At 38.8% G+C, this 20,270-nt stretch overlaps 1 protein-coding gene across 8 annotated transcripts in view; it reads left to right on the top strand.

Moving 5' to 3' along the window:
- CAST (calpastatin) overlaps positions 1–20,270 on the top strand; it is a 111,969-nt gene that overhangs the window by 4,566 nt on the left and 87,133 nt on the right. For 7 of the 8 annotated variants that reach the window (XM_030927274.1, XM_030927273.1, XM_010353753.2 and 4 more), the window contains one exon: positions 8,860–8,922. The exons of the other annotated variant lie outside the window; for it this stretch is intronic. In XM_030927274.1, coding sequence (XP_030783134.1) covers positions 8,860–8,922 — 63 coding nt within the window. The remainder of the gene's footprint in view (positions 1–8,859; positions 8,923–20,270) is intronic. 8 annotated transcript variants of the gene reach the window in all.

Raw genomic sequence — 20,270 nt, 5'->3', positions numbered from 1 at the left:
CCCAGAAAGTTAATTATATTCTACAAGTGCTTTTTAAAGAATGCTATAGCCTTCTGGGGGTGGGAACAGTCGCTGGTTATGTGAGATTCCATGTGGATAGGTGGGTAATTAGTTCTGACCAGATTGTCTCAGCAGATACAAGACTACTCTAAGTAGTCCATCATTTTTCCCCCTTGAGGTATTTTAAAGATGAAAATCATATTAACAGATACTAAAGTTCTGTTCTTTAAGTTGTCTCATTTTCCTTTCGTGAAAACATACCCAGAAAGCTTTACAGCCACCATAAAGGGGGAAAAAGTATATCAGATGTCTTCCAGTTAAGAAAAAGGCAAGAACAGCTCCATCCAATAAACACTGTTTATGTAAGTTATCTCCTCAAATGGACAAGTCAGTTAACTCAAGAAGAAAAAGGTATAAAGTTATAGTTTCCAAAAATGTATGGCATTTGTTTTTATTGTAAAAAACTCATAGAACATAAGAATAAATTTGGTAAAGCTCAAGATGTTCACAGTTGTTTATTGTCCACCTGCTGTGTGTCAGTTTTGTGCAGAGTGCAGTGGACACACAAAAAAAATCGTGCAGTGGTATGTGCCTGGCCTCCTCTTGCATGTCTCATAGATAAAACTACAAGTTCATTCTCATGACTGACTGCTGTGGCAACAAAGTAACTATTTAAGTTCTCACGATACTCCCTTTGACTTAGGGAAAACTCATCAAGCCTTACTTCAGGTGAATCCCAGGAGCTAATCTATGACAGGTAGTAGATGCCACCTCTGAAAACTGGACACATAGGGCCTGTACCTTTATGGTGGCATCTTGTCACGTCCGCTAAAATCTTAAAATGTTAGAAAAAAACGAACACTTGGGGTTCAATGAAACATAGGGATTTCAGAATTATAGCTATGCAGTTAATCCTTGATACATATTAAGCATTAGTACACAAAATAAGAGAAGAGTATAATGAGGCCGGGCATGGTGGCTCACGCCTGTAATCCCAGCACTTTGGGAGGCTGAGGCGGGTGGATCACAAGGTCAGGAGTTCAAGACCAGCCTGACCAAGATGATGAAACCCCCATCTCTACTAAAAATATAAAAAATTAGCCGGGTGTGGTGGCAGGCACCTGTAATCCCAGCGACTCGGGAGGCTGAGGCAGAAAAATGGCGTGAACCTGGGAGGCGGAGTTTTCCGTGAGCCCAGATCGTGCCACTGCACTCCAGCCTGGGTGACAGCAAGACTTCATCTCAATAAATAAATAAATAAATAAATAAATAAATAAATAAATAAATAAATAAATACAAGAGTATAATGACCTCTTCGTATACCAATCATTGGTGTCAATAATTGTCAACATTATGCCAGTCTTGTTTTATCTGTTAACTATCACAGCTGCCAGCACAAACACACACACACACACACCCTTTCAACATATTTTAAAGTATGGGAATTGCAAACACAAGTTTCATCCTTGTAACCAAATTGCTGTAGTTTGTTGGGAAAGTGAATTCTTTAACCCCCATGTAGTTTATCTCCTTGAGTGTAATGTGAAGATGTGAGAATAATATATAATACACAGTCATGAGATAGACAAAGTACTAAACAAAAGCTTTATCAGATGAACCTGATAAGTATCCTTTGTACTTTAGGGAAACTAAAATACTAAATTCTTCTGTTCTAATGTTTACAGCCTTAGGAAATGAAACCCTCAAACCTTTACTCACTGGCTTCTAATTCACCACAGTCAGATTGCTGCCAGGGAAAAAGAAGGAAATGGAATAATTTTAATTGTATTCTTAAAATTAACAAGGCAATGAGCAGGCTCCTCACTAATGTCAACTCTTTTCATAAATTTGCCAGCCCCTGGGATAGATACCATTAGCCCTATTTTACAAGAAGAAACTGAAAAATTAAATTGTCTGCCCAAGGTCACGGTCACATAGCCTTACAAATCGGTGCTCTTTCTGCCCTATTAGAGTCTATTGCAGTCAACTAACAGAGGGCAATGACTCTGAGTATTTAAAACAAAGGGAATGTAACATAGGGGAATTGCTTATCCAGGCAACAAAAAAGGCTGGGAAGCCATCAAGGGAGGGTGAGGCAACCCAGAGATTAGAAACTGCAGGAAGCTGCTACCATCCCTAGTCTAGAGGGACACAGGGAGGACAAGGGTCACCTTGTGGAAGCTGGAACCACAGCCGACCCATCCTGCAGGAGGTGCTACTGGAAGAGGGGGTGGAGAAAAGGGAATACCACCCACCCACCACCTCTAGTCTCCTGGCAGTGCCTGCTCTTGGCTAAACCCAACTTGAGGCCATCCATCAGGAGAATTGCAGCCAGCAAAGTTCCACTGCAATTTGAACACAGCAGAAATAGAACAAGGAATCCACCTGAAGGGGGACATTCCTAGGATCTGCACACAGGGAGACTGTTCTGAAGCAAAACCAGCTTTACAGAAGCTTTGGTCCTTCTGCTTGTTTGCTGAATAATTTTGCTTTAGCAAGTAGAGTACATATACAAATATATCGTAAGGTATTTTTGTGGGAAATACCAATTTGCACATTGTCTCTTAATTTTTCAAACTACCTTCTTGGCCTCTTTCTCTTTTGTCTAGTTTACTGATCTGAAAAGAGCAAAAGTACTTCTCAAGGAATGTTTATGGGCTTGTGGAAACATGGTCTTTCAATCAAGAATTATTTGTTATGGTCCTACCACACATCTAGGAACAAAAGGATGTAATTTACCCTGTGATTAGGAAGGCAAGATGTATGGGTTTATAAAGTAATCAGTAAGCAATAGAGTGTACATTAGAGTGCTACTTTGTTTGCTTTACTGAGAAAAGAGAGATTAATATGCAAATGTGAAAACATGACGCTCCATTAGTAGGGCAAAGCTCAGAATTAGACAGGAAATACTGGTGTGAACATAGGGCACTGTGTGACTTCACTGAGCAATCCGAGTTTACCCAGGAGGAGCCCAGAGCCGCCCCAGTCTGCCTGACCCTGGGAACCTCCCCATGGGTGCCGACTCAGTGGGATGGTGTGAGGAGCAGAAACTTCCACTTCCTATCATGGTGCCCACAAATCTTCCCCTAAGACCAGTGGTTCTCAATCCTGGTTGTATATTGGAATCAGCTAGGGAACTTTAGAAAAATGTACCCATGGCCAGGCCCCATTCTATTCGAACTAAATCTAAATCCCTATGCCCTGACACAAATGTTTCTAAAAGCTTCCCAGGTGCTTGTGACAGGCACTGAAGGATGGGACCTACTGCGAACCTGAAGGCTTTGTGATCCTGGGGAGCCCCTGGTACAAGCCTTTCTCGGTGTGTATGATGGTAGACAGCTGAGTTCCATGAGCTTGGAGAGTCCAGAGGCACCAAGATAACCTTTTATTGCTCCATCAGTTTTCCACAGCTGTCCCTGGACATGCAAATACTATCACAATGAAATTCTCACCAAATTGAAGAAGGAAAATTTTTAAGTCACCCACCAAGGCATATGATACAATATATTTTAGTATATTCACAGGGTGGTCACAACCATCAGCACAATTTTACTTTAGAATGTTTTCCTTTCCTCCTAAAAGAAGCCTCATACTTAAAAAAAAAAACTAATAATAAAGCAAAGGCATTTCAGAAGCACACTAGCATTTCATAGTCTTTTCACAGCTGGACTTAACACTGGCAAGGGCTGCTTTTCTGTCTTCTTGCTTCTTTTATATGTGAAGAAGTTTCTTTGATTTTTTTTTTTTTTCTTTTTTTGTGATGGAGTTTCACTCTTGTTACCCAGGCTGGAGCGCAATGGTGCAATCTCAGCTCACTGCAACCTCCACCTCCTGGGTTCAAGTAATTCTCCTGCCTCAGTCTCTCGAGTAGCTGAGACTACAGGTGCGCACCACCATGGCCAGCTAATTTAATTTTTGTTTTTTTAGTAGAGATGGGATTTCACCATATTGGCCAGGCTGGTCTCGGACTCCTGATTTCCTGATCTGCCCACCTCGGCCTTCCAAAGTGTTGGGATTACAGGCGTAACTCACTGTGCCTGGCCTAGTTTCTTTGATTTTTATCTTATTTTGTGTGACATGTTCCCTTGGCTGTCTATGTCTCTGTGTGTATCTGGGTAATAACAGGGCAGGTGCCCAAATGCAGCAGAGTTGAACCTCGCCCTGGCAGAAGCCCTTAGCTGGGTGAGAGCTCAGGCTCTGAGCCTTATTGCAGTTAGCTCTTACTGACTTTTTTCAGATTTATGGGTTTGTTATGGCAGATTTTAAACATACAGAGGCTGTCACCTAGAATGAGGACAAAGGACAGTTGTACTTACCAACTATGTGATAAAAATGGGGATGAAAACAGTTTGGAAAATTATTCCTTCTTGAGTTAAGACAGCAAAGCCCTTGATCTGAGTTTTTTCCCTGGCTCTGAGCTTCTGGAGCACATACCCCATCTTAGCCCCCATCTAGTCTCCTGTCTTCTATGGCCTTGTCCTTCAAATGAAATTCTTTTCTATGGCATCCTGTCCTGCTCTTCCTGTCTTTGGCCTCCTCTCTAGCTGCCAATACAGGACAGAATTCATAAGTATTGTGTGTTCTACTCATTTATAAAACAAATTTTAGAGTAGGAAGGTTTTGTGTTTTGTTATTTTTCGTGACTTTTGTTTTATTCTCATTTCAGATCACTGGCATGCTCTAAAGACTTTTTTGATGAAAATCCTAAGATCCCAGTTAGCTTTCAACTAGATCCAAAGTAGCCTAGTCTCTGGCCCACGTAATCCTGAGTGGTATCACCATGGAGAACATTGCTGTCCGGATCTTCAGTTTCTTTATTCATGAACCAAGGTGACAGTGGGTGCTCCCTAGAGCTGCTGTGGGGAGCAAAGAAGACCACATAGGAGATGCCTGGCACTGGGCCTAGCACAGAGTAGATGCTTAGGAGGTGTTAGTTTCTATTCTCTAATTAGTTTTGTGGTTCAGTTCTCTTTCCCTAGCTGTCACTCCTTCCCTGTTCCCTGCTCATCTCACTCTCCTCAACCCAGCAGTTACACGTAGTAGTGGTCAGCAGAGTTTTCTCTCTTCGCTCTTTAGACTCCTGCAGATTCCTGAGCCGGATCAAATTTGACATATGTCATTCCCAAGTATTTCATTCCGTCTTCTCAGTTATGTGAAAAGTGCTCAATTATTTCATGAATCTCTCTCAGAGAAAAGATACAATTGACTTTACATCATTAACAGACTGCTGAATATTGAATAATATTCAAGAAATGATCAGGGCAATGGTTAATTGATAAACTTGTTATTTACTGGAAATTCTTGTTAATTGTCTTAGGGTGATAATAGTATTGGGTATATACCAATACCATTTGGGAAAATGTTCTCAAATTTAAGGAGATGCTTGGTGAAAATTTAGGGTTAAAAGTTCAGGATGTCTGTAATTTACTTTCCAATACAGGTATATAAAGACATGTAGTGCCCTCTTGTTCTCTCTCCCTCTCTCCCTCTCTCTCTCTCTCTCTCTCTCTCTCTCTCTCTCTCTCTCTCTCTGTCTGTGTGTGTGTCTCTATGTATGCCTGTTTGTGTATGCAAACGGCAAAATTTGGCAACAATGTTAATCGTTGTTGAAATCTGAGTGGGGGGAATATGTGCATTCATTGTATTATTCTTTCAACTTTTCTGTCTGTTGGAAATTTTTCATGATGAAAAGCTGGGCTTAAAATAGGAACTGGGCCGGGAGCAGTGGCTGACACCTGTAATCCCAACACTTTGGGAGGCCGAGGCAGGTGAATCACCTGACGTCAGGAGTTCAAGACCAGCCTGACCAACAGAGATGGGCAAAACCCTATCTCTACTAAAAATATAAAAATTAGCCGGATATGGTGGTACATGCCTGTAATCCCAGCTACTTGGGAGGTTGAGACACGAGAATAGCTCGAGCTCAGAAGGTGGATGTTGCAGTAAGCCGAGATCGCACCACTGCTCTCCAGCCTGGGTGACAGAGTGAGACTCAGTCTCAAAAAAGAAAAGAGAAAAAAAAAAAAAGAACTAGAAAAATATAATTCATGAAGTTCTAAAAAAGTTGGCCTTTTATTATAAGTGATTTTTATTTATGTCATTATACTTTTGTGTATTTTAAAATAGCTTTCTATTGTGAGCAACTTTTTCTTTTGAAGTCGGAAAATAACAATGCTTATAGTACATAATTTTAAAGTTGTTACTTTAAGTTGCTATTTTAAGGGAGAAAAGGCTGTACATGCATTTACTGTGGGGTAATAAATTATGATACATATTTGCCACATGAGCAGAAAGCAGAGTGAGACCCTGTAGAGAGCATGGAACCTTGTACCAGACAAGAGCAAGTCACCTTGTAAAGTTTTTTCATTTGTAAAATGGAATAATTGCACCTCTTGACAAGTAAATGAGGCACTCAAAATAGTAAACACCCAATAAAACAGTGGCTATTATTGTTATTACTTATATTATGTAATCTGAAAAAATATGAATTACAGATTATGAATGTGATATCATGGTTCTAAAATTGCCAGTTCTGGAGGGAGACAGATTTAGTAATCTCTGTCTTTGTAGAACGAGTTTTCTAGAGATGTTTAAAGAAAACTTTTAGGCAAATTTAACAGAGCTTATCTGAGCAAAGGATGATTTATGAATTGGGCAGTACTGAAAATGAAAAGTGGTTCAGAGAGCTCAGTACACTCCAGCAGCATGAGCAGCAAGCTTTCATAGCTGCATGTGGAAGCAAAGCGAAGAAATTACTTGATTGGCTACAACTAGGCATTTGCCTTATTTAGCTATGGTCTGATGAGAGGTTTGTAGTTATATAACCAGTCAGCTGGTTGGCTGGTTATGATTGGCTGAGGCTCATTTTTTTGTTTTGTTTTGTTTTAAGCCATTTACAAGAAATGCCTTCAAGTTAAGTTTCAGTGTCCTTAGTAAGGTATCTGAGGACAGAGACTACCTCAGGCTAATGGCCCCCTTATTTACTTTAACAGAGATAAGTAATATTTCCCCTTCAAGTCTGGCTTTTACAAATTTTTTGCTCACCAATTATTCTAATATTTATCAATTGCCATATAGCCATGATATCTAAGTGGGCTTTAAAATGGTTCATTTTAAAAAGATTCATTTAATTATTCGAGACTGATTGCCCTCAGCTCTGTATAAACAAACCCTTGACTAGGATGTATAGGAAAAAGAAGCCCTGTAGAGGGTTCACCAAGCTATTGCACCCTGGCTGCTTTTCAGTGGGATTCCAATCACTGATCTATGAGAGTGTTTCTTCTGGGTAAGAATTGTACATTCATGAATGTGCCTTATGGCTAGTTGTTCATACAAAACACTATTAAGAAAGGAGTTCAGCCACAGGTTCTGGTATTCCTTGGCAATTTTTAGTAGCATATCTGTTGATATGATTACAGAAAACATTATCTAATTCCATTTAGCATGCTCTAATGGCAAACAACAGATTTTAGTCAGAAAGGCTGTTTTGTGATCTTTTCCCATTTACCAGTAATGTTTCCTTGTAAACACCATCAAATCACTATTATTCTTAGTTTTCTCATTTATGAAACAACATGAGCTTCTTTTTTTTGTATCAAATAGGACTATATGGAAGTGCCTTGTATATAATAATATAAATTATTGTTATTATCATTCTTCTTAATTCAAGTAATTTCACTGACCTACATATCCAGGTTATTATTCTGCTTTAGGGAACATAATAGCATTTTATATGTTGATCCAATTGAGGGTGATTAGGATTGAATTCAATGGTCAGCTTTTGTTTTTTCATATTTTGCTCCCTTTTCTCACTTTCTTGAACATCTCACAATGTGACAGAAATGAAATAATTCTTTGTACCCCCTATTCAGGAACATATAACTATTTTTTCATTTCTCAGACAATTTCAGTGAAGTTTGGCTTATTTTACCTTATTGCCAAAACAAATGAATATGTAAGCTACTTGAAGCTTTTATGCCCCACGTAAAAATATTTGCATTAGGGAGAGTTTGATCAATAGGTGTAAAGATAGTTAGTTACGAGGAATAAGATCTGTTGTTCTATTGTACAGTAGGTGACTATAGTTAACAGCAATATATTATATGCTTCAAAATAACTAGGATTTTGAATGACCTTACCACAAAGAAATGATGACTGTTTGAGGCGATAGATTTAGTAATTACCCTGATTTGATCATTACCCAATGTACATTCAAAACATCACCTTGTACCCCATAAATATGTACCATTGTTATGTGTTTATTAAAAATAAAATAACACTTTTAAAAATTGCATTTATCCTCGGTGTCCTAGTAAGAAAAATAATTCTGTTTATAGACATAACGAAATCTTAAAGCCGTAATACATAGAAGAAGTTGCAGGTATGGTCTTTGTCCTTCAGGTTTTATCTTTCTGCATTGGTGAATATGCGGAAGAACTCTAGGGAATTCCCTTGGAGGACTCTTGAGTCCCTGCTGAACTGAGCTTTAAGTATGGCTTCAGATGAAACATGGTTTTTAGAGATCTCATCTTGATGAATGAGATGTCTACCATGCTAAAAACTTGAGCTTAAAATTCGTGAGGCATTTTTTAGGAGATAAGCTGCCGCCTTGGCATCACCATCAGCTCTGCATCTAGTTAATTACAGACTGATCTTCTGGATCCCAAATGAATGTCTGTAGCATCCCTTGATTTTTGAAAGCCACCTACATTGGTGTGAATTACCAGCGTTCTCAGGAGGAAGATTAAAGTGGTCCTTTTTTTTTTTTTTAAAAGGGTATGCATTTAGGCTTTGGGGATTAAAGTTACTATCATCTGTGTCATCTTCTTTTATTAAGCATTATTTTTTACTTTTTTATAGCATGTCAGTGAAAAAACCAGGGAATCGCCTTCCAAACCAGGAGAAAAGAAAGAATCAGATGAGGTAATTTCCACAATACTGGGCTTTCATTTTCTCTTGCTTTTAAACTGTGAAATATGCCTTGAAATATTAAATAATGATGTAGCGAAGAGCTTCTACTTTGCTTAATATTGGGAAATTTTGATTTAACCAAGTTTTGATTCAAGAATAGAGAGGGAAATCACTAAAAATCAATTTAAAAAGTTGTTCCTGGAAATAGAGCTTGTATGAATACTTTCCCTTTAGTAATAGAACTATTACTAAAGGTACTATTGCTTAGGGTGTTTTCCCTATAGGAAGTGGTGAATCCAAATTGTTTTGTTGGTGAACATGTCAAGTGTAGAAGGGAAAACACATGCTGCAGTAGAAAGAAAAATCTTTTTTTTTATGACATAAGCCATGCAAGGAGGACAGGGAAAACCAGATTAACCAGTCCTTCAGATTCATAAACAAAAGGAAGAGATAACTATTTAATTTGCGTAGATTCTATGGAAAACTAGTAAAACCAAATCTCCCCACTTTGAGATGGGTTTTCTTTGAGGCTGTATCTTCTTTCACTGAATGACATACCATTCTTTGCACTGTTAAGAATGACCTACTTCTCTATGGAAGAGTCATGTGAAATTTCTGCCCTTCCAAAGGGTACAAGATTTGCCTTCCTTTACCTGCTCTTTATGTGTTAAATCTCAATATAACTGGATAATATATTCATCTTTATCCAGTAGAAATTGAGTCGTTTCTAACTTGTAAACGTCATATAGCCAGGTTCTAAAAGATATATGGAAATTTAGAAAACATCAAGTGATCATTTGATTTTTCTCTATATTATCAACATTAATCAGGTGTTTTTCTGAAATTTAGTTCTTCTTTCTGCTTATTTTCTGCAGTTTCAAAGTAGTCAATATGTAAGGAGGCTGCTATGTCTAGAACCTGCTATGCATTCTGTACTAAAGTTTATACCTCCATTTTCTACCATTGTTTACCAGTACCCATGAAAATGTAATTTAGATTGTTTCTTACCAAACAAGTTTTCAGTGAATTTTTATAGCCATAAAAGGCAAATGATTCTTTAAAAATAGAAAGTAGAAGTAAACATATTAAGATTTCATCCTGTTTCCTGGTTAAATTAATAAAAGATACATTTCCATTTAAAAACACACACACACACACACACACACACACACACACACACAATTTTTTCCTTTTCCCAGCATGTAAATCTACCACCTAGTGTCAGCCGGGCGCGATGGCTCACGCCTGTAATCCCAGCACTTTGGGAGGCCGAGGTGGGCGGATCATGAAGTCAGGAGTTCAAGACCAGTCTGGCCAACATAGTGAAACCCCGTCTTTACTAAAAATACACAAAATTAGCTGGGCATGGTGGTGTGCGCCTGTAATTCCAGCTACTCGGGAGGCTGAGGCAGGAGAATCGCGTGAACCCGGGAGGCAAAGGTTGCAGTGAGTCGAGATCGCGCCACTGCACTCCAGCTGGGTGATAGAACGAGACTCCATCTAAAAAAAAAAAAAAAAAAAAAGGAAAAGAAAAGAAAAGAAAATCTACCTAGTATCATTTAACTCATTTATCAACCCTACCCTTTAAATATATTTCCAGATAGGTTATCTATCAAATTAATATTAAGCAAATATTGAACACTTCCTGATTGAAAACCATAGTGTTCCTTTATTCTCCAGACCAGTAAATAATGTTTTTGGATGTTACTCTCTATTAATGTTAATCAAGGTTATTTGCCTAAAAAGGAAGTTTTCTTTTCCAATATGGTCAAGTGGATACAAAGCCAATACTAATTTGGTCATTCTTGCCAATTATAACTTGGAAACTTAATATTACAGCTTGAATATACAGGATGTACTGGCATTATTGGTATGTAACAAGTGATGACACATAGTTAACTCTTTAATGTCTGGATTATAATGTCTGTCATCTCCGTATTTATAAAAGGTTTAGAAAGGAAAACACTCTTAAGAAGCCCAGTTATAAGAGGTAGACTTTACTTTGATTTAAAACATTGAAAGGCTGAATTTCTACTTTAATGAAGGAACGGGATTTTTCTTCTCCTTATTGGCATAGCAGTGCTGACGTTGTTTTATTATATTTCTGGTAAATTCACATTCATGACTCCTGCCCTTGTGCCAGAGCCTGGACATAATCAGTGTTTCGACTCTGTCCCAACCAGCAGAAGCAAAAAGGAGATAGAGACTTTGCTCTGTCCCCATAGCTTAAATCATGGCTTTAGACAAAATAAATTTAACAGAATTTGTTAGAGCAAAGAATGATTTGTGAATTGGGCAGCGCTCAAAACTAGAAGAGGTTCCTAGAGCTCTTCTCTCTCCTTAAATTCTACCCGTATGTATTTGTTAAGGTGGCCAAGCATGGGGATGGGTATACTTGGTAGTCAGGGTATGTTTCCAAAATGGTCTGCCTCAAAGGGCCTCATTCTTTATGTTATGCGCAAATAAGTCATTGATGAGATATTGTGTCCTGGAGACAGTTTGCGGAAACTGTCCCACTTTAGGCATTATGTTAGCCTTGATGTTCACGACTATAAAACCATGAACAATCTGAATTTGTTATCTGTCCTGCCTACCATCCACAGTTTATTGCCATCCCCTTTTCTTCTCAAAATTACCCAAGAAAGACTTCCTGAAACTGATTATTTCTCCCAAATATTTTCTTACCTACTGCTCTGTTGACGAAAACGTGAGATTAAGAAGCTTAGTCTGGATTTTGGTAATCCATTTTCAAACTGGCATGTACCCGACATGTTAAATAACTTACCGTCCCCAAGCATATGCAAATATACTGGTTAGTCCTCTGAGGACAAATCAGGGCCTTTAAAACAAAATCAGTTTGAAAATTTGCTTTCTATGTTAGGGGTACTTCTTCACAGTTTTTTCTTCTCTTTTTATTATTCTGCTGCATTTCAATTAGAGATGCCAGAAAAGGGCACAGAGGAGGACTTTGGGAGGATATAACCAGAAGAAAAAATTGGTGAGGGTTAGGTGAGAACCACCACTATATTGCCATATGTAAAAATACATGGAAGGCCAGGTGCGGTGGCTCACGCCTGTAATCCCAGCACTTTGGGATGCTGAGGCGGGCGGATCACAAGGTCAGGGGATCGAGACCATCCTTGCTAACATGATGAAACCTTGTCTCTACTAAAAATACCCAAAAAAAAAAAATTTGCCAGGCATGGTGGCATGCACCCATAGTCCCAGCTACTTGGGAGGCTGAGGCAGGAGAATCACCTGAACCCAGGATGTTGAGGTTACAGTGAGCTGAGATTGTGTCACTGCACTCCAGCCTGGGCGACAGAGCAAGACCCTGTCTCAAACAAGCAAACAAAACAGAACAGACATGGAGATGAATGTAGCCATGTGAATTTCAGAGCTCTTTCTCCCTTGCTATTTGTCAATAGTTATTTTTCTTCGGAATATTACCCCGACACAACCTTTAAGTGATCCTAAGATACCTGCAGCAATTTTATTTTTATTTTTATTTTTTTGAGATGGGGTCTTACTCTGTTGCCCATGCTGGAGTGCAGTAGCGTGATCATGGCTCCCTGCAGCTTCGACCTCCCCAGGCTCAAGTAATTTTCCCACCTCCCAAAGTGCTAGGATTACAGGTGTGAGCCACCACGCCCAGCTACCTACAACAATTTTAATAGAATGTTGAAACTAGTATATCATTTGTCATGCTTCATTTGAAGTACAAATACTTGAGGACAGGGTAAGGTAAGTGTCTGTGAGAATTTATTTATGTTTGCTTGTATATACCAATTGTTATGAAGTTTTCAATTTTTTCTCAGATGGAGATGAATTATAGGGCCAAAAGTTTCATGGACTAACAAACCAAAGATAAAGTAACCAGAGAGGAGGAAAAAGGAAAATGAAAACACTTAACATCAGCAACTTTAAATACAGTAGAACAAATAAGTCTTTCCAAACCTGCAATCAAATCTATTTAAAGGATGTAACTGACACATCTGGCCACACTGGGGGAGTGTGAATCTTTTGGCAACATATTTCAGTAAAGTCCTGGGGAATGGAATTTAAAGTATAAAACGGGCATGATCTCAGAGAGCCAATTTTAAAAGCTTCAAATTTAACAATGGATTTATTTTTATGAGTAAAGGAAAGAAGACACGAAAGAGAATGCAAATTCTGCCTTGAAGGAAAAGATGTTTGTTACATTCTCCTTACTCTAATGGCATTGGTGGCATGCTTTTCCTCAGTATTTACCTTTCTTCCTTCTAAAATGCAGGAATTCAATGTTGAATGACTCAAACGTTTTTTAAACTTTTTTCTTTTAATAAAGTTAGACTTTTTTAAATCACAAAAGTAATACATACTTGTGAAAAACAATATTACCCCGAGTCTTACCACTTAATTAACTAACTACTGCTCTAAAATTGTGTGTATATTCTTTTTTTTTTTTTTTTTTTTTTTTTTTTTTTTTTTGAGACAGAGTCTCGCGCTGTCGCCCAGGCTGGAGTGCAGTGGCCGGGTCTCGGCTCACTGCAAGCTCCGCCTCCCGGGTTCACGCCATTCTCTTGCCTCAGTCTCCCGAGTAGCTGGGACTACAGGCGCCCGCCACCTCGCCCGGCTAGTTTTTTTGTATTTTTTAGTAGAGACGGGGTTTCACCATGTTAGCCAGGATGGCCTCGATCTTCTGACCTCGTGATCCGCCCGTCTCGGCCTCCCAAAGTGCTGGGATTACAGGCTTGAGCCACCGCGCCCGGCGTGTATATTCTTAAATTATCATGATGTCATGTATTTATAAATATTATATATGCCAATTTTAGTACTTTTTAATGATTGTGCAGCCAAAATATAATTATTGAAAAACATTTAGAAAGTACCAGAGAATTTAAAGAAAATAAACACCCTTGGCCAGGTGTGGTGGCTCACGCCTGTAATCCCAGCACTTTGGGAGGCTGAGGCAGGCAGATCATCAGGTCAGGAGTTCTAAACCAGCCTGGCCAATATGGTGAAACTCTGACTCTACCAAAAATGCAAAAATTAGCCGGGCATAGTGGTGGGCGCCTGTAGTCCCAGCTATTTGGGAGGCTGAGGCAGGAGAATTGCTTGAACCTGGGAGCAGAGGTTGCAGTGAGCTGAGATTGCATCACTGCACTCCAGCCTGGGCAACAGAGTGAGACTCTGTGTCAAAAAAAAAAAAAAAAAAAAAAAAAAAAAAAAAAAAAAAAAAAGAAAAAAGAAAAATAGAAAATAAACACCCTCATCTAGGATTCCAGCACCTAAAGAGATGGGCATGATATGCATCTTGGTGTATTTTCCTGCATCTTTTTTCTGTGTATGCATATTTTGTTTAGTGAAACGCTGCATATCTTGATTTTTAAGCAGAAATAGCAAAGGAACATCATTATAGTCTGAAAATGATAAATCATGTGCTTTGTGATAGATAAATCTTTTCCAATTAAAAAAGGACCCACCAGTGTGTGTGGCATTCAAGTATGTAGAAAACTGTTATTCAGGTACCTTGGCATTCAATATGGCATTTAATGGTCATTATTTTGTGCTCTGTTTTTGAAGGGGAGAGAAATTTACTTCTTATTCAAGAAGTAATTTGTGACAGTGTTTCCACAAGTGATTTAGCTGTCATTAGCAAGTTCTAGAAGAGTACTGCAGCAAACATTATTTTAACATCATTTTATGTGTCACGACAAGAGAGTTCATATTAATTGCGGGGAGTTGATTGTGGCTGCACAAGCTCATGTCTTAGTGCCAAGAAAAGCTAAGCTGAAAAGCTGCACGGAGGCAGTCATGCCTGGCTCACCGGGAGATCCAGCCCCAAGTGGCCACCAGAGGCTCGCACTGGGTGTCTGACTTGGGAGGCTAAACTGACTCTGGGAAGTTACAAGTTTCTTTTCAACTCTGGTTTCTCCATTTTTTCATTTGAAATTTTCATTTATTGTTTCATTGATTATTTTCTAAGATAATTTTTTCAGGGAGGGAGCACAATGATGATTTTCTGAGTGTGTGTGAATGTAAACATGTTTTCTCAGTGACACACAAGGAAGTCAATCAATACAAAATTGTACAACATTCTCGGGTCACAGTTTTGTTCCTCAAAATTCTGTATCAATTGCTTCATGGTTTTCTGGCTTTTTGTGCTACAGAGATGTCTGAGGCAGCCTACTTTTGACTTACTTTTTAGGAAGCTTATTTTTCTCGCCTTGGTGCAAGATTTTTTTCTTTTGTTTTTACAATTTAAAAATACTGCCAGGATGTGCCTATATATTAATATGTGTTTTTCTCTATGAATTTGTCTTGGAATGTCTGTTATTTAGTTATTTCTTTTTTTTTTTTTTTTTTGAGACAGAGTCTCGCTCTGTCGCCCGGGCTGGAGTGCAGTGACCGGATCTCAGCTCACTGCAAGCTCCGCCTCCCGGGTTTACGCCATTCTCCTGCCTCAGCCTCCCGAGTAGCTGGGACTACAGGCGCCCACCACCTCGCCCGGCTAGTTTTTTTGTATTTTTTAGTAGAGATGGGGTTTCACCATGTTAGCCAGGATGGTCTCGATCTTCTGACCTCGTGATCCGCCCGTCTCGGCCTCCCAAAGCGCTGGGATTACAGGCTTGAGCCACCGCGCCCGGCCTAGTTATTTCTTTAATTGTTGCTCTTATTTCAGTTTCCCTTGTTTCTTCTTAAACATACATATTCAATAGTTCCTCTTTATCAACTGTTTCACTTTTCATGATTTCAGTTATCCACGGTACAATACAATGAGATATTTTGAGAGAGAGAGAGAGACCCCATCCATGTAACTTTTATTACAGTATATTGCTATAATTGTTATATTTTAGTGTTAGTTATTGTTATTAATCTCTTACTGTGCCTATTTTAGAAATTAAACTTTATTATAGGTATGTATGTGTAGGAAAAACCATAGTGAGTACAGGGCTCAGCACTATTTGCAGTTTCAGGCATCCACTGGGGAATCTTCAAATATATCCCCTGCAGATAAGAGAGACTGCTGTAATTCTGACATTAGACATTCGCTAATCATCTGCCTCACAATTTTCTTTTGTTGACATTTACCTTTGAACTCTGGAAGAGTTCTGAAGTTTGCCCGCCACATATTTTATTTCTAAATTCTGCTCTTTGAAACTTCTAATACAGGTTTAAATTTTGATTTTGGTTTTTGGTTTCTTTGTGCCCCCTTCTTATCCTCTCTTTTCTCTTTGTCTCACTCCATTATCTTTCCATCTCAATCTGTAGCTTTTTACTCCATTTCATGAAGGTAATACCATCTTGTTTCCTGTCAAGGATGCACACTTTTGTCTGAATTTTCTTCTTAATGTGTATCATCTTATGAGATCTGTCTCTTTCAGTCTTCAGGGTAATGGTGCCCTCTGCCTTTCTCTCTGATGGTTTTGAGAGGCAAAATTTATTTCTGGTGACTCATTTTTTTTTACTAATTTTTAAGGAGAGCTTGACCTACTCCTAGAGTTTGTCAGGTGTGATGAGCACATCGTTCTTAGCCCTGCTTTCTGTTCATGTCCATGCTAACTAAATCTCCTCAGATCTATAGCTGTTGGGCAGGTGAATATGCACAATGCTGGTAAAATCCCCACTACCTAGTGGACTTCCATTCATTACAGAACATCCACTGTATGAAATGAGATGCAGGGAAGAACTACATTTTTTAGCATGGGCTGCTAATGGGGCTCTTTTTACCTCCATCCCCAAGAAGGCCACTTTGTACTTAGGACAACTACTCCCCCAGGTACAGCATTCCTACTGCCACACCCTGCGCACAACCCATCCTCCCACGCCCTGCCCACTCTACTGAACCCACCAGATTTCTAGTTAGTTGGTTTCCAGGATTTGGAACCTTTGACTTGGGTTAGAAAGAGAGGCACTAATGGGGAATAAAGATAGGTTGCCTCATGAGGACTCCTATCAACGAGGTTTGACTGCTAGGTTTTCTAGATGTCTACATTTCTGTGTGAAGTCTGAGCATTCAGGAGAGAGGGGGGTCTTTCAGGGATGTAAGCTTGCTTGTTTCAGATGCATGACACAAGTGGTTCACTCATTGTGCTTTTCAATATAGTTCCATTGGCTTCGATTAGGATGGAGATTCTGCCTAGATTTTTGGCATTTGGTGGGCTTCCTTTAGTGTTTAGTTAAGTTCTGCTCTCTTCTATGAGAAAATGAAAAAATAGAAACTTCTAGAGAGAATATTTTATACCAGGAATTCTTGAAATTGGCTCATAATGACAGTGTTCAGCTTTTTGAATCAAGCTCCTCTATTCTAGTTTGCTTTGAGTGCAACCTATGAAATGACTTTTCACTTTAAACTCTGTTCTGTGTATCATTCAGCCACTCGGGGTTTTAACAGAAGGGCAGGAAGATTATTAGTAGGAGACGATTAATCATCACAGGGCATTTGCATCACCTCTTTTGTGGGATTTCTCTGTGTGGTCCCGGTACATTTGTCTTTCTCTGTAAGTCATCATGAAATAATGTTTGTCACTGCTTGTTTTTCTATGAGCAAAACTTACTTACATAGATATTAGAATTATTTTCCTATGTGGAATGTGTCAGATAGGTTTTCATGAGCACTGCGTGAATTTAAGTTCAAAGCTACAATTAAAACTCCAGGCATTATATAGACATTAAAGCAATCTGTTCATACTAAGATACAAACTCATTTTGAATTCTGAGAGAAATTTAGAAAATTTACAAAATTCAGGACAAAAACTCTATGCCATTCTGAGACCACAGTGAGAGCATCTTCTTTCTCATCTGCTGTGAAAGCTTTGAAGAGCCACACTCACAGCTCAGTTAACCTGCTATTGATCTGTGGTTTCTGTGGAAGCAGCATATGATACTTTCTGAGTGTAGGGTTTAGAGTCCAATGCCTGGATTTAATTCCCAGCTCTGCTAATTCCTAGCCCTGTGTCTTTAGGCAGGTTACTTTGCCTCACTAAGGGCACATTCCTTATCTGTAAAATGAGGATAATAATAGTTCTTACATAAGAGTCAATGTGAAGAACAATGAGACCATCCATATGTAGTGTCTAGAACAGTTCCTGGGACATAGGAGGTGCTCTTTAAATCTTAGCTCCTGTTATTGTTATTATTATTATTGGCGTTACTTTATTATTATTATTAGGTCAGTCAAGAGAACTTGTTTGGCAATAAAGGTGAGTCTCGTATTGATGTCTACCTAGGGGATGGGGCGGGGCTCAAATTCTTTGGTTGATTATATATCACAGCACCTTCCCATTGAAAAATGAGGGAAGTTTGATAGTTTATTAACTTCAGTAGCACTTTTGTTATAAAACCAACATGCAACAGGCAGAAACATATGCCAATAGCTAGAACTAAAGACCTCTGCATCACTACCTTTTTTTTTTTTTCAGATAGAGTCTCACTTTATAGCCCAGGCTGGAGTGCAGTGATGCAATCTTGGCTCACTGCAAACTCTGCCTCCTGGGTTCAAGCAATTTTCCTTCCTTACCCTCCCAAGTAGCTGGGACTACAGGTGCATGCCACCATGCCCAGCTAATTTTTTAAAAATATTTTTAGTAGAGACAGGGTTTCGCCATGTTACCCAGGATAGTCTCGAACTCCTGACCTCAGGTGATCTGTCCGCCTTGGACTCCCAAAGTGCTGGGATTACAGGCGTGAGCCACCATGCCACACCCTATGCATCACTATTCAATGAGCTGTTTTATCAGAACCTAAGGATGTACTTTTTAAAAAGAATATGAAAATAATGTGCCTTTAAATTAAGAATCTGTGATATACAAAATGTATCATTGGATAGTAAATGGTATTAAAAAAAAACTGAGCACTTTGCCTCTATGAGAGAATATATAAATATATCAACATTATAGCACACAACAATAATATACCCTTCATTATCTTATTTTAGATTTATGAGCTGAACCTATCTAAGATCTTAGGTCCCATCAAATTGTCTCTGAAAAGATTATACTTTATTGCATGTGGAATCAGAATAAAATACTAACAAAATATTGACGGAATGGAATGGATATTCAGTTCACTTCAGCACATCATAAGCACTAGAAATCTCATGGACAGATGGATTAAATATTATTCCAGAAATATCATGTTTACAGTTAATTTTTTTATTCTTTACACTTTCTTAGCTTCTCAAAAATATTGGGATGACTGTTTCAAAAGGTACAATAACCTGAAATTATACCTGGCTTATCTAAGGCCTGAATATGTATGATTCTTATTGTAATATCAATATTTTTCCATATAACACAATACATAATGGCTTGTACATTATAAAAACAGTTCATTTGTGAAAGCAAAACCTCATGGCAAATTGACCTCACAAAGTCTTTTATTTTCAAGTATCATCATTACAGAATGCTTAGTAAATGTGTAGAACATTGTATTAGTACCAAAACAAATTTAAAACTCTCTGTTTCTAATTTTTCAGGATATGACATGAGATAATGCAGTGATTATAAACTTTTTATGTGCCTAAGAATCACCTGGGGATGGTATGAGAAATTCGGACTCCTAGGCTCCATCTCCAGAGACTGATTTAGATCCAAGATGGGACCAAGGAATCAATATTTTTGCCAATCACTCCACGTGATTCTTCTCTTATGCCAGTGATGTTTCGAGCACATTTTGAGTAACACTGAAATAATTCTTGTGGAGTGCATAGCATGGTGCCTAGCACACATAAACATTTCTTTCTTTATTTCTTTTTTTCTTTCATTTTTTTTTTTCTTTTTAAAATGACCCCTCTTTTTCCCCCGACCAACTCACTAAGCCATGTTGTGGGAGTAGAGCACACTAAGAGAGTTGCAGTCTCAGAGTTGGTGGACCGTGTGGGAGGCTTTGGTTGGAGGGACCAGTTATTGATCCTATTTCTTCCCACTTCTCCCAGGACCTTGTCCTTTAGAGCTATTGATTATTCTTTTTATTTTTTTACTCTTTATTTCACGGCTCCTCTTTAGACTACATATTAGCTCAATCTTCGTCATAAACTGTTTTAAAGCAATTCCTTTGAAATTGCTCAAGCTCCCGTTCCATCTCTGTCTCTGAACCTCACTACCAAAATTCCTGGTTGAAATTATTGAAGAAAAGAGTGTAGAGAGAGAAGAGGGAGAAACTAAAATCAAGTGTTGATAAATGCCTACATGTAGGGAGTGGGAAGGATAACTCAAGTTGAAGCAGCAAGCAAAGGGGTAGAGGAAGCTGGGTGCTCCCTGTGTCAGTGTGGGGGGTGCAAGAAGAAGTGGAGGGTCAGCAGGGCTGAAATGCTGATATTTCCAGAGGGATGGGGGCTGAGGCAAGGTCCTGATTGGTGACTGGGATAATATCAGTTC

This window comes from Rhinopithecus roxellana, chromosome 3 (assembly GCF_007565055.1).
Source record: "Rhinopithecus roxellana isolate Shanxi Qingling chromosome 3, ASM756505v1, whole genome shotgun sequence".
Taxonomy (NCBI): Eukaryota; Metazoa; Chordata; class Mammalia; order Primates; family Cercopithecidae; genus Rhinopithecus; species Rhinopithecus roxellana.
Note: the sequence above shows the minus strand (reverse complement) of the source record. Positions and strands in the feature narration are given on the sequence as shown.